The 15,000-nt window shown below is 43.4% G+C and overlaps 1 protein-coding gene across 8 annotated transcripts in view; it reads right to left on the reverse strand.

Moving 5' to 3' along the window:
* The window catches only part of LOC143039346 (cell adhesion molecule Dscam1-like), a 283,763-nt gene that overhangs the window by 244,062 nt on the left and 24,701 nt on the right, over positions 1-15,000 (reverse strand). For all 8 annotated transcript variants that reach the window (XM_076209353.1, XM_076209263.1, XM_076209795.1 and 5 more), the window contains exon 3: positions 6,399-6,574. In XM_076209353.1, coding sequence (XP_076065468.1) covers positions 6,399-6,574 — 176 coding nt within the window. The remainder of the gene's footprint in view (positions 1-6,398; positions 6,575-15,000) is intronic.

Below are 15,000 nucleotides of genomic sequence, written 5' to 3' on the forward strand. Positions count from 1 at the left end.
ACGTCATCAAGTCGAATTGGAAGGATGCCACAGACTGGAAGAACATCACAAAGGAGCGAATTCTTCGAATGTGATCGTGTAAAGAAGCTCAGGATGAGATATGAACGTTTACACACACACACACACACACACACACACACACACACACACACACACACACACACACACACACACACACATACATACTGAAAGATACAAAGACGGGTCACTACGAGCACAGCTCCCTTCCCGTGTGATACAACTATAACTGGGTAAATACACACACATACACACACACACACACTGACACACACATACATACACACGAATGATTGTATACAATAACTTATACATGTAAATATGACCATATACACAGACATTCACACACAAAATCCATTCAGTCCTACACCAATACATACTATACACACACACACACACACACACACACACACACACACACACACACACACACACACACACACACACACACACACACAACAATAACATACACATGTAAGCATGACTATATACACATTCACACACACCATCCATACAGTCCTACACCTATTGATACTAGAGTACACACACACACACACACACACACACACACACACACACACACACACACACACACACACACACACACACACACGACTCGATGGCGCAGTGATAGCGATCGCGGCCGCCACTACGGTGGTCCGGGTTCTAATCCTGCCCAGGGCTGAAACAATTTCAGTATCGCTGCGCTGCGAGTCGTTACTCCAACTCTCGTGGGCAGGTAGTTGGGGGGTTGTGCGTGTAAGGTCACAGCATTCCCCACAGATCGGTCACATATGAGCTCTGAGCTCTCTTTCGCGAGGGAAATAGCTGTCGATCACGATTCCAAAGCGTGATTCAAGACCATGGTGAATCACACGCACACACACACACGAATGAATGTATAAAATAATATACACATAACCATAACCATGTACACATACATTCCCACACATCATCCACACAGTCCTACACCTATACATACTAGAAAGCGCGCGCACACACACACATACGCACACGTACACACACACATATGAATGAGCGTATACAATAACATATACAAATAAACACAACCACGTACACAGGCATTGACACACACTATCCATACAGTCCTATACCTATACATACGATTACACACACACACACAAACACACACGCACACATACGAGCACACACACGAACGGTATACAATAACATGTACATGGAAACATAGCCATATATACAGACATGCACCATTTATATAACCTTATCAACAAGTGGAAATTAGTTTCCAGTCATAAAACAAGGATGAGTGACTCTGACCTTAGAGGAATCCCTAAAATATTCAATCCTCCTTGGCTCTAGTCTGTAGGATAACACATAAGTCCCTAACATATCTCATTCTTCGTGCGTACGATGTCACGATGTCACTAAAATCACTAAAATATTTAATGCTGCGTGGCTCTGGTCCACAAAGATGTCACTTGAACCCCTAAAATATCGATTGCATAAAGCATGAAGTCGTACCCCATATGGAAAATGTAAAGCTCAGGATTGAACGTTGAATAGCTGGCAACCACCTCAAAACTGATATTTTGAACAGTCTTTACAAGATCAATAACAGTACTGAATGGAGTATGTGCTTCAGCATAGGATACTAGCATAGGGCAGGTTACCCTAGTGTCGTGGGGTGCCCTGACCAGCACTGACGTTCCCATACAAAGGCCCTTTCATACGGCCGACAAGGCTCCTTTTCATACTTGTACTAGGCGTGGCAACGTCTTCGCCCTGTGTATCGAAAGACGGCTGCCCCCACGCCAGTCGATACCCATCTGTTTTCCCGTACGCATATTGCGCCCCCATGTACGCATAACTCACTGATACGCGTAAATCGCCCCCCCCACGTTTCACTGTTGCTTTCTCTTGCATGATTGCATGCAAACATGGCGCAGTGTGTAGGATTGTTTGCAATTGCTTGCAACGTGCAACAGTGAAACATGGGACGGGACGCGAATCGGTGGCGCGTACGTGGACGAAGCACTGACGGAACTAGACGAATGGGCGATAGTATACATGCTGGACCATGAGTACAGTGCCGTGCAACAGTGTGCATGCTGGACCGTGAAATGCTGTGCGACAGAGTGACGCGTTTTCGTGGACACATAGTGGTGCGAACAAAGGGGTCTTTCATCCCACTCCCCTGGATAATGAGCCTCCTGCGACCGCAACCCGTGCACGGAGCCAAGCCGAGGAACTTGTACCACGCCTCAGCTCTCTCGCTGCCATACGTCACTGCCGGAGTTAGTGACCAACTGCCGCTCACACGAAGCACTGAGGGTGACAGTCTCGGATATCAAGGTTGACTCACACATATGTGCCGTGTCGACATGCCAAAGGGCTCCACGTCAGGCGCATGCATCCCCGCCTCAACGACCCCCGGATCCCACACCTTCCCCCGGGAAGGCTGGCATCTGCCGCCCTGTGTCCGACGGCTCCAATCACCCTCCGCTATCTGTCAGTATCCGCATCCGCTTCGGAAAGGTGTCCTCGAGCTTGCTTATGCTGTCTGGCATAGGTGCGGACATCACGGGGATAGGCACTCAGCAACTATGCATGTTGGGGATATCCAGAGCCAGCTTACAGCCGCCGCTCTTGGTACCGACGAACGTAGCCGATATATCTTACATGACCCCTGCAACGGGACGCTTTCGGGTTACCTTAGCGCTCGGAGACAGGGACTGCCCGACATACGGGTTCAAGAGGGGGTCCAAACACCCCTCCTCTCTCTTCGGCCACTGTCGGGAGCTGGGCAATGTCCCGCCCGACTTCCTATCCTGGCGGTGACATACGTGAACAGGTGCGCCGAGCTGACGCTACCCGTTGACAGCTCACCAGCCGCCGCTCGCGACTACTTCCTCTGCGTGCTGGTCTCCAAGAATGATCCCCGCACCACCCCCTAGGATAGATGGTGGGTTCCCCCATGAGAATCCACCTGAAAGCCGACGCGGTGTCCCTCGCCGCCCACATTGCCCGGGCCGATACCGTTCCCATTTCAGGGTCAAGTGAAGGAAGAACCTGACTCAATGGTGCAGCAAGGTATCATCACGCCTGTCAGTGTGGCGAGCTATGTCGTCGCCGCCCGCACGGGCGCCCTTCAACCCCGCCCCGCCAGTGGTCCTGCAGACGGATACGTCGCACCTCTACGGCATCGGGTACACCCTCCTCCAAGACCACGGTCAGGGGCACTTACGTCTCGTCAAGTGTGGCTTACGGTTCCTGACGGACGCCGAAACCCAATAGGCCACTATCACTGGAGATGCTTGCTGTCACCTGGGCCGCGTCCAAATACAGACCAAATCCTGGTTGAATAGCTGGCAACACCTCAAAACTGATATTTTGAAGTCTTTACAAGATCAATAACAGTACTGAATGTGGTATGTGCTTCAGCATAGGGTACTAGCATAGGGCAGGTTACCATAGTGCCGTGGCGTGTCCCAACCAGCTGTGAAGCTTTCCATACGAGGGCCCTTTCATACGGCCGACAAGGCCCCTTTTCATACTTGTACTAGGCGTGACAAGGTCTTCGTCCTGTGTAGCGAAAGACGGCTGCCCCTACGCCAGCCGATACCCGTCTGTTATCCTGTGCGCACTTCGCGCCCCCATGTACGCATAACCCACTGATTAATAATTGTGTAAATCGCCCCCTGCCGCGTTTCACCGTTGCCTTCCCTTCAATGATTGCATACAAACACTGAACAGCAATCCCTATTACACAATACTTGTTAGAAAATAGAATAGTACTGAGTACTTGGGACACAAATATTGAGTTAATAATAATTTTCAAGTACGGGCTGGTTTATTTCAAAAGGAAGAATAATGGTACAGTTACGAGAAAAAGTCTTGACCCCCACTACAGGTCTCACAACGTCAATATATATACATATATATATATATATATATATATATATATATATATATATATATATATATATATATTATATATATATATATAATTTTTTTCGGGTAAGTGATATATTTTCCTCTGTAGTATGTAGCTTGCAGTTAGGTAATCTTCTTGAATAAACAAGACTTTTTTTTGTCGGGTACGTGATATATTTTCCTTTGTAGTATGTAGCTTGCAGTTAGGCAATTTTCTTGAATAAACAAGACAAAAAACTGTCAAAGAATATGAATTTTGAATCATGAAAAACTCTGGGTGGGTCAAATTTTTTGCTCGTGACTGTACAAGAGCTCTGGGCATCAAACCGCCAATTGTCGCCCAATTGACGTCACATCCGAATGTGCGACGTCATCGTTAACAACAGCGTATTGGTCATGACATTAATCATCTCAAATGCGTAAGTGCTGATAATGAAAAAGGTGTTCCTAGTAACTACTATTATTACTACTACTTGTGATACGTGTGACCTACATCTTTAAGTATCTCTGCTATGAAAACAGGCAACATCTGTCTTCCACAAACGCATTTCATTGGCCCCACACCCCCGCAATGACAGTGGTCGTCAACTACTACGATTACTACTATAGGTAAAAGTAATAATGATTGTAGTGTGATAGTCGTAATAGTATTAGAGGGTAGATGAGAAGGCCATCATACTGAATATTTCCGCTAAAACTGATCAACCAAAATTAAGAACACGGGTCTGATTTGGATAACCTGTCTGATACAAGAAGTGAGACGAACCACCCTTTCTTCAATTTCGAGTTGGAACTCATACTCAAAAATACAGTTTTACTCAGAACTTGAGGTCGCGCAGAACTCAAAATGGGACAAGAACCAAGCACCTCTCTAAAGGGGTTGTCACACTGGAGGCTTCCATGGGCTTCACTAGCGCCGACAATTGAGTTCGTTTGAGTAAAAATGACTTCGGTTACAACATTTTATTTTTCAAATCTCCAAATATAAAATTATCTTCCCGTCACGTACAACAAAACTGAAAGATGAACTAAGAGATTGTAAACCCATTCAAATGTTAGACATACTGATGAAATCGTTCATAGACAAGTCTAGATTTCTGTAAGCGAAGTCATATTCTAGTTATCTAAATGGAGGTAGGATGTGAGAGCAAAAATAGCCCAGTGTGATAGCCCTTAAGTGTACCACATAGCTTTGTCTCTACCACCTTCACCAATTTCCAAAATCTAAATTTGTAGATCGATTCCAGGGTTATAGTCTTCATCGCCTTCATCAATTTTCAAATTTCAAATCCGTAGATAGTAGCAACGGTCACACCCTGATATCAGTTCTACTTAACCACGCCATATACTTTGATGAAACAAATATTTTGTAAATAATTGAATTCTAGTTGCATGACTATGTACTATGTTATCTTTTGGTGTAATAAATTGATTAAACAATAACACAGTATATGGTAACTAGGCCTTTGTAAGAATACTAAGGTTTGTTTCCGAAAGTTCCACCACGTGTCCTTCACCAAGTCCTTTGTTCCGTCAGCCGCCCTTCTCCTCAGGACAAGTCGAGTAAGAATCACCTCCTTTGTCAACGTTCCCACGACGCCCTCTCATTCTTATGCAATCGGACTAAAATTCCTCTTTGTAACGTAGACCATTAGCCTTTGTTACAAACCTTTCTCTCTTTGTATTAAAGACCTTTCCTTTTTTTTTAGCAAAAATTCCCTGCTTATAACAAAGGTTTCCCCACCCCCTTTGTAGCCAAAACTTCTTAAAGAAAAGCACTTTCCTCTTCGTAACAAATCTCCGCCTCTGAGTAAACAAACCCCAAAACTCAAAATCACTCTTTGTCACCTCTCGCCCGCCCCCTTCCAGCTACACACACCTCAGCCTTCAACCTCTTCCTTGACCAAGACTTTTCTTTTGTTTCCTTTCATTTTGCAATTGCCCTCACGCTCCACACCTCAAGTGCCACTCGACCGCCACAGACGAGTTTGTCTCATCTTATGCCGCCTCGAAATCAGGCCCCTCATACTCCCAAGGTCCTTCTCCAGGTCCTCCTCCAACTTCTCCTTGTGTCGACCCGTGTGTTGTCTATTTTCCCCCTCCTCCTTTACGCCACCACCAAGCCTCATGTCCTCCTTGACTATGGCTGAGTGTTGCCTAGTCCCACTCCAACCTTCCTATTGCCTCAGGTCATCCTTGTACCCGACTGTGATCCCCGTCCAACCATCACGTACTCCTCCAATGCCGTCAAGGCTGAGTTTTATTTTCTAAGTCTTACTCAACCCATTTTCAATTAGTACCACTTTCCTTCCCCCTCATTGTGCCTACAGCCACATTTTCAATTTAATCGGACAATGAGAGAGAGAGAGAGAGAGAGAGAGAGAGAGAGAGAGAGAGAGAGAGAGAGAGAGAGAGAGAGAGAGAGAGAGAGAGAGAGAGAGAGAGAGTATAGCGTCTCCTCTTACCTTTCGGAGTCCAGGAACATCACCGATCGCAGAGCCGTCATCAGCGCGAACCCAGACGATGCTTGGGTCAGGTCGTCCGCGAACAGCGCAGTGGAGGGTGGCACCAGTGGAGTTGGAGAAGTCGACACGGTTGCTGGGTTCTTCGGTGAAGACAGGGCCGCTTTCGTTGCACAGAACTGTGAAAAAAGTAAAAACAAACAAGATTAGGATACATGTAAATGCATGTCTTGGTACATAATAGATGATTAAACTAAAATCAATCTAGTAACAGAGATGTGAAGAAAGAAAAAAAAAAGATTAGGATAGATAATCAATAATTAAATTAGTATCGACCTTAGATCAAGATATACTCGTATGTAACAGGCTTGTATAGAAAGGTGTAACCAAATTATGGTTGTGCGCGCGTATGTGCGTGTGCGTATTTACTAACTGTATTTACCAAATTGTAGTATACAAGAAAGAAGTAACGCTCGAAGGGTCCTTTATATATATATACATATACATATATATACATATATATATACATATATATATATATATATATATATATGGATGATGGAGAACATAAACACAGGGGAAGGCTCGGAACCCTAAACACTCTAACGTTTCGTTCGCGTAGAACTTCTTCAGAGAGTGTATGTAGAACTGCAGTTGAAGTTTATGTACTAAATCTAATTATCTTTTCGGACACTTGGGAAAGGTCGTTTTTCTGGCGTGTTTTAGAATTAAAATACTAGTTTCTTTAGCTAAATTGATAAACCCTCCTCGATGATTCGATGAATTATTAGTTGAAATATATGCTGATTCAACAATTCTTCTAGTGAATTTATCAAAACCTTTATGTAGCACTTCAGCTTCTCTCCAGTTTGGTAAATGATCGAATTTTTCCGCATGAACTACTAAAGAATTAGATGTCCTATGTGCTTTTATGTCATTTTTATGTTCATAAATTCTTTTTTCTAATCCTCTTGACGATTCGCCAAAATAAGCCATTGAGCAACTATTGCACGGGATTTTGTATACGACGCTGTTTTCGGAATTGGTTCTCTTTTCAGAAAACCAATTCCGAAAACAGCTTTTCATCTTCTTAAATCCTTTCAGCACTACATTGTCTGCAAATATAAATGAAAAAAAAGCTACCCTCACATGTTCGATGGCCTACCAGACCTGTCTGATCCTGTAGCCGTCAGTCTATTTCATTCAGCCGGGAAGCGGCCTTCGTGGTGGAACGACCCGTGAGATCAGCCTCAACGACTTGGGCAGCTGTTCTCCGGCTCACACCGCCACCCCTCTCCCTCTTTCTCTCGCGTCTTTGCTCAGGCCAACCAACCCTGCCCCTCCCCCTTCATGCCCTTGAGGTCAATCTCAGGATGTGTAAACTTCTAATGATATCAATAACCACAACTTCCCTTCCAAGGTCGTCCTTGTGAGTATCAACATCACTAATAACAGCAATATCAATATATCCTGTTTACCCTGAGATCGACTTCGTCAACAACAACAACAACAACCTCCTCTACTGTGCCTTTGCCTGGAAACCGACACAGTGGGGACATCGCCATCAATAAAATATCAATAATAACGACAATCAATATAATGATAACAATGCCAATAACTACAATAAATAGATATATGGATAAATCAACAAAATGAAATAATAAACAAGAAAAATAACGAGTAATTGTCAAGGCCCCGCCCCGCCTCCCCGTGGACACAATGGCCGCCACTCCAAGACGCCAAAAAACCCAAGAATCACTCTCAATCCTCCTCCTCCTCTTCATCATCATCATCATCACTCCAACCTCCCCTCAATCACAAAAGAAGTACGACGGGAAAGTAGACGAAAAGGTGACCTTCGAGTCCACGAGCGGACAGAAAATTAAATAATTTAAGTAAATTGGCAAAAAGAGAGAGATAAAGAGAGAGAAGGACTTCATCCATAAAAAAGAGGAGGAGGAGAAAAAGGAAGACGATGGGGAAGGCAAGAATGATAAAGATGACGAGGGTGATAAATAGGAGGTGAAGGAGAGAGGTGAGGAAGAAAAAGGAGAGTAGAAGGAGATGGAGGAGAAAGAAAAGGAATAGGAGAAGAAAGAAGAGAATGGCGCGGATAGAAGGGGAGAAGGAGAGGGAAGAGGAGAAGGACGAGGGTGAGGAAGAGGAGAAGAAAGAAGAGAATGGTGATTATAACGAGGAAGAGAGGGAGGAAGGAAGAGAAGTAGGAGGCGAAGGAAGAAGCAAAGGCGGAGGAAAAGGAAGAGGAAGAGGAAGAATAAAGGACAGAGAGCCTTGTTCAACGACGGGACACGGCAGAAGATACTGTATCCAACCGCATCTGGCTCAAAATGGTCTAAGGCATTCCTCCCACTAACAGGAAATGAATAAAACATTCAATTTACCTCTTCTTCTTCTTCCCTCTCCATAAGCCCCATATATCTCCCACTCCACCTACTCCTCCTCCTTCTTCTTTTCAAACTTCCTTTTTACCCTCCACCACCAATGAAACACAACCACTCCACAAAAAGCCCTCCACATGGCAAGTGTCGTTACTCATGCCTATAGATGCAAAAAAAAAAAAAAAATCTTTAATCGCGTTTTTTTTTATAAAAAAAAACTTGCTTTTTATGATTTTTTTTAATCTCGTCCAATTTTGTTCAGATATTAAATATTTAGTATATAAAAACAGGTGCAAGTATGTTATTCATCCCTCCACATATGTGCATCTATCTTATTCAAAGAGGCATTACACAGAGTATAAAAATAAACAAGTAATTGACCATTTTAGTCACAGTCAGATGCTGCAAGCCTGCAACAAGTGTAGATACTGTATATGGGCCAGTATGGCTATGGGTTGGCTACCTTACAAAATTTACCTTTTATCTTAGCATACTCCTCAAAGACTAAACACTCCAATTTCCTATAGTGACCCTGGACGTTGCCTAAACACAGATCCGCCACTTGGACAGTGGAAAAGGGGTTAACATAGTAATGGGGGGAAACTGCTGTACTCCCCGACACCCATCAAGGCTCAGAGCTTACTTTCTACCTGACCTTTTGCTCGCTAATTTTAACCTACTGTACAATCATACATAACACAATTGGATCACAAGCCCTCTGCTGAATAAATAAATGAAATTAATTGATTTAATAATAGGGTTATAACATAACTTATAAGTACAGTAGAAGCCCGATTTAACGAACTAATTCAGCCAAGGTCCAGTCCGCTAAATTGAGTTTTCCGTTAAATTGAGCGAGTGAGTGTTGATGTAACAGTGTTGCCAGAGCGGATTATAAAAATGATACGTACCTAAAAATTCCCTAGTATAAACACACACACACACATACAGTATATATATTATTGTAAGTGAATTATAGGCAGCACAATCGTGAATTGCAAACGAACAGCAACGTGCAGTAATTTGTTGCAACACGTGTGTGTGTGTGTGTGTGTGTGTGTGTGTGTGTGTGTGTGTGTGTGTGTGTATTTACCTAGTTGTACCTAGTTGTATTTACCTAGTTGTATTTTACGGGAAGGGGAGCTATGTCGTGTAACAATGATATGAGCTGTCTGTGAATTTCGCGGAATATTAGTCATACCTTCGTGTTTGGTTCGATGTACATAATTCTAGCGATTAATAGGACTGGGCAGTTGGTTTTTGGATAGTGAGCGTTTGTTGTGTTGTTGCAGAAAACGTAGTTCATTGTTATAGAAGTGTTTTTCGTGGTGATTACTCTCGCGTACTGATTTTGAATTTTCCCATCAACTTACTGTTTCATTATTCTGTTTTCCTATTATACCGTCTACTTCTACTTGAATATATTTCTGCTACAATTATACTTTATACATATACTGAATTATATATTATTGTATGTATATATATATGTATACATATATATATATATATATATATATATATATATATTTATATACCTCTAAAGTACTAAATTATAAATTTTTCCTTGACTTCACCACAATCTGGTAACATCTGGTAACATTGGACTCTGAGACACGCATGTGGCCAGTTGACGGAAAATGCTCAACTTAGCTTACCGTTCCCGCTAAATTGAGCTATTTCCGTAGACGCGCGTCTGGCCAGCTAGCGGAAAATGGTCAACTTAGCGGACCATTTCCGCTAAGTTGAGCATTTTCGTTATTGCTATTTGCAGTTCGCTAATTTGAGCTTCCGCTAAATTGAGATTCGTTAAATCGGGCTTCTACTGTATATGAGTTAGTTTTGGTTAGTTTGTCACTGCACTCAACATCACTCACAGCTTGAAGCTGGTTGTTAGTCTACCATCGACCACTACGTGAACAGATTCCTACGTTCTCTCTCTCTCCTCTGCAGCGTATATTAATCGTATTACTTGTCAAATAAGAGTGATAGATGTCACTAGTTAGTCAAGAAAAATGTGTCGTCTGCTACACCATTTGAGTATTTCGCTGTTTATCACATTTTTTAAGGTAGTTACTATTTAGCAAAGAAAAAAGAAAAGAAAAACCAAAGCATGCAAATGAACAGACACGAAAATGTAATAAAAAATAATACTGGGCGAGTTGCTATTTTTGTCCGAATTATTTTTAAAAATGTGCCAAAACTAAGTGGGGCAACTGTACATTGTAAAATAAAACACATCAAAACATGAAACCACAGAAAATGGAAGTGCCCTAACACCATAGAAAACCTTAAGTGAGGGGTATACTGATTTATTTGATATTCTAACATAGAAAAAATATTGTAATATGGTTCTTTTCCTTATGTATATGTATATATATATATGAACAACACTGAATGGGTCCCAGTGAACAGATATACATTTTTATCAACCACAACATACCTTCACTCCAAGCCACCAACTTCAGGAGACCCGCGGAGGCCAACACGCAGAAATTGAAACGGGGTACGGCCTTGTTTGAGTCCTTGGCCGTCCCACGTTTCAACCTCTGCATGACGGCCCCCGCGGGTCTCCCGATGCTGATGGCCCAGAACTAAAAAAAGTGTGTTGTGGTTGATTATATATATATATATATATATATATATATATATATATATATACACACACACACACACACACACACACACACACACACACACATATATATATATATATATATATATATATACGAATGATAAAACCTGAATAAATCTACGGTGAATTCTTTCCCTGTCTTGTCTCTCTTTTCTACCTATTTCTCCGGCCCTCTCTCTTCTCTTGAAAACTTCTTTCTCCTGTACCCACAGTATCATATTCCACTTTTCATCTTTACCATCCACTTCCCTTCACCCTGTCTTCCACCCTTCCATTTTCTTTTGGCCTTTTCATTTCTCCGGTCTTCTTCATTTTTATCTTTTATTTGGAGAACCTTACGGAGTCATCTCTCACGTATTTTCAAAGGATTACAAAGGATTACAAAGGCAGAGCATGCCGACAGGAGACCTTTTGATCCATATCTAGGTCGGATGCGAAAAAAAATCATATTAACAATAAAATAATAAACAAAAACCATAATAATGTAAATAACAAACAATATACACAAATAAATGCATAGGTATAGTTAAATAATAAACAAACAGGTAAATAGTAAACAATAATAAATTGACATATACTGTATATATACATACATATACACACATATATACATATATATATACATATATATATATATATATATACACATACATACATACATACATATATATACATGTGTGTGTGTGTGTGTGTGTGTGTGTGTGTGTGTGTGTGTGTGTGTGTGTGTGTGTGTGTGTGTGTCTGTGTGTTTGTGTGTGTGTGTGTGCGTGCGTGCGCGTGTGTGCGTGTGTGTTTTCATCTCCCCTTGCGACTAATTTCTCCGGCCCTCTCCATCCTCCGGAAAATCTCTTTCTCCTGTTCACAGAATCTCATATTCCACTTTTCATCTTTTCTATCCACTACCCTTCACTCGCCTTCCACCTTCTTTTGGTCCTTCCACTTATCCGGAAATGTCTCTTCCTCCTGTTTATAGAGTCTCATAATTCCACTTTTTATTTTTTCCATCCACCACCCTTCACCCTGTATTCCACCTTCTTCCTCTTCTTCCACCTTCTCTCGGCCCTTACATTTCTCAGGTGCTCTCATTTTTTCGGAAAACTCTGATTTCCTCCTGTTCCCATAATATCAAATTCCACTTTTCACCTTTTCCATCCACTACCCTTCATACGCCTTCCACCTCCTCCCTCTTCCACTTTCTTCCAGGCCTCCTATTTCTCCGGCCCTCTCCTTTCTCCGGACGATTCCTTGACCTCCCGTTTCCAAACTCATATTCCACTTTTCACCTTTTCCATCCACCACCCTTCACCTGTCTTCCACCTCCTCCATTTCCTTCCACCCTCTATCCTGTCTTCCACCTTCTCCCACTTCTTCCACCCTCTTTCCTGTCTTCCACCTTCTCCCTTTCCTTCCACCCTCTATCCTGTCTTCCATCTTCTCCCACTTCTTCCACCCTCTATCCTGTCTTCTACCTTCTCCCACTTCCACCCTTTATCCTCTCTTCCACCTTCTCCCACTTCTTCCACCCTCTCTCCTGTTTTCCACCTTCTCCCACTTCTTCCACCCTTTATCCCCTCTTCCACCCTCTACCCTCTCTTCCACTTTCCACTTCTTCCACCCTTTATCCTGCCTTCCACCTTCTCCCACTTCTTCTACCTCCCCTCCCATTCTCTCCCACCACCATCAGAACGAACCCCTCCGTCTCTGCTCACCTTCCCACCAGCTGTTGTTAGGTTATGAAGCGGGAAAGTCTTGTAGGAGCGCACTGTCAGCTTCCTCAGGCAGATCCAGGAAACCTAATTAAGTAGTACAGCGCCCAGCTATATGCTTACATTATCCACAGATATCTTCATTGTATATCTTAACTATATCCACATTATAAAAGCCTTTGTGACTGTTGATAAGAGGGTAAATTTGGCGAAACATAAAAGAAATGTTAGGGTATTTCTTGGATAGAAAAGGTATATATATATATATATATTTATATATATATATAGATACATATATATATATAGAGAGAGAGAGAGAGAGAGAGAGAGAGAGAGAGAGAGAGAGAGAGAAAGAGAGAGAGAGAGAGATGAAGCAAATGAACTCATAAGGACCTAAAAATATCTTTGGGGGACACACAAGAAGAATCTAAATATTAAGAGTTTATTTTCACAGAATACAAAAAAACAAATGCACATCAAGTCGATGGAGATCAACGTAGAGAATAAAATAGTGAGGGGGGGCGAAACATGCTAGCTTATGAAATTGGAAATGGGATGAATAATGAGGGATGAGAGGTTGAGGGAGAGAGGAAGGAGGGTGGGGGATGGGGAAGGGAGGATGGAGAGGATGGTTAAGGGGGGAAAGGAGGCGGGGGTGGGGGAAGGAGAGGAATGGTGGATGAGAGAGAAGGAAGGGTGGCTGAGGGGAAGTGAGAGTGGGTGAGGGGCAAGGGAATGTGGGTGAGGGGAAGCGAGGGTGAGGGTGAAGAAGGGGAGGATGGGGAAGGGAAAAGGAGGGTGAGGAAGGTGGGGAAGGGCAAAGAGAGGGTGGCGAGGGGAAACGGAGGATGGGTGAGGGGGAAGGGAGGATGGGTGAGGGGGAAGGGAGGATGGGTGAGGGGGAAGGGAGGATGGGTGAGGGGAAAGGGAGGGTGGGGAAGGGAGGAGGAGGGTGGGGAGTTGGAAAGGCTGGTGGGGGAGGGGGAAGGGGGAGGATGGGGGAAGGGAGGATGTTAGAAGGCAAAGAGAGGGTGGGAAGGGGGAAGGGAGGGTGGGGAAGAAGGGATAGGAGGCTGGGGTAGGGGAAGGGAGGGTGAGAAAGAGGGTAAGGGAGTGTGAGAGGGGAAGAGAGAATGAGGGGAGGGGAAGGGAGGGGAGGGGGGAAGGGAGAAAGGAGGGGAAGGGAGTGTGAGGGGGGAATGGAGGGGGGAGGAGGGTAAGCGAGTGTGCCGAGGGCATCTGAGGAATCCTCGAAATTGAAAAGGCATTCTGACCACCATTGTGTCTACAGTCAGAGAACGCAGTGGTTATGTCCAATGAGGTGAAATTGTTCGACTGAACGCCATCCCGTTGCGTTCAGACGCACTTTGCTGCGTCGTGACAGCTGCTGCAGACAAGTTCCAGGTAAAAGCGGAAGAGGAAACCAAGAGAGAGAGAGAACACAGACATCGGTTTTGTCCGAGTCTCTCTAGTGGGCAGAAACCAATACACAGAAACCACAAATATACATCGTCAAGGGCCACGTAAGCATTTGATGTACAAGGATGACTAACAAATTCAGCTAAAAGAGCTAAAAGAGCTGAAGAGGTAAAAGAGGAAAAGGAAGAATTTACTGCTATAAAGGGAAGAGAAACAAAAGGGACTAACAAATTCAGCTAAAGAGCTTAAGGGCTAAAAGAGGAAGAGAAAGAGCTAGAAGTTACTGCTACAAGAAGAAGAGGAACACGAGAGAGAGAGAGAGAGTGAACACAGAAATCGTTTCTGTCTATAGGGGAGGAACCAGAAAACGGAAACATACTTTGTCAAAGGCCAAGTCAGCAAAACATGTACAAGAGTGACTAACAAATTCAATAAGAAATAATAATACA

The sequence above is a fragment of the Oratosquilla oratoria genome, chromosome 1 (assembly GCF_046742065.1).
Source record: "Oratosquilla oratoria isolate Oo_2021 chromosome 1, ASM4674206v1, whole genome shotgun sequence".
NCBI lineage: Eukaryota > Metazoa > Arthropoda > Malacostraca > Stomatopoda > Squillidae > Oratosquilla > Oratosquilla oratoria.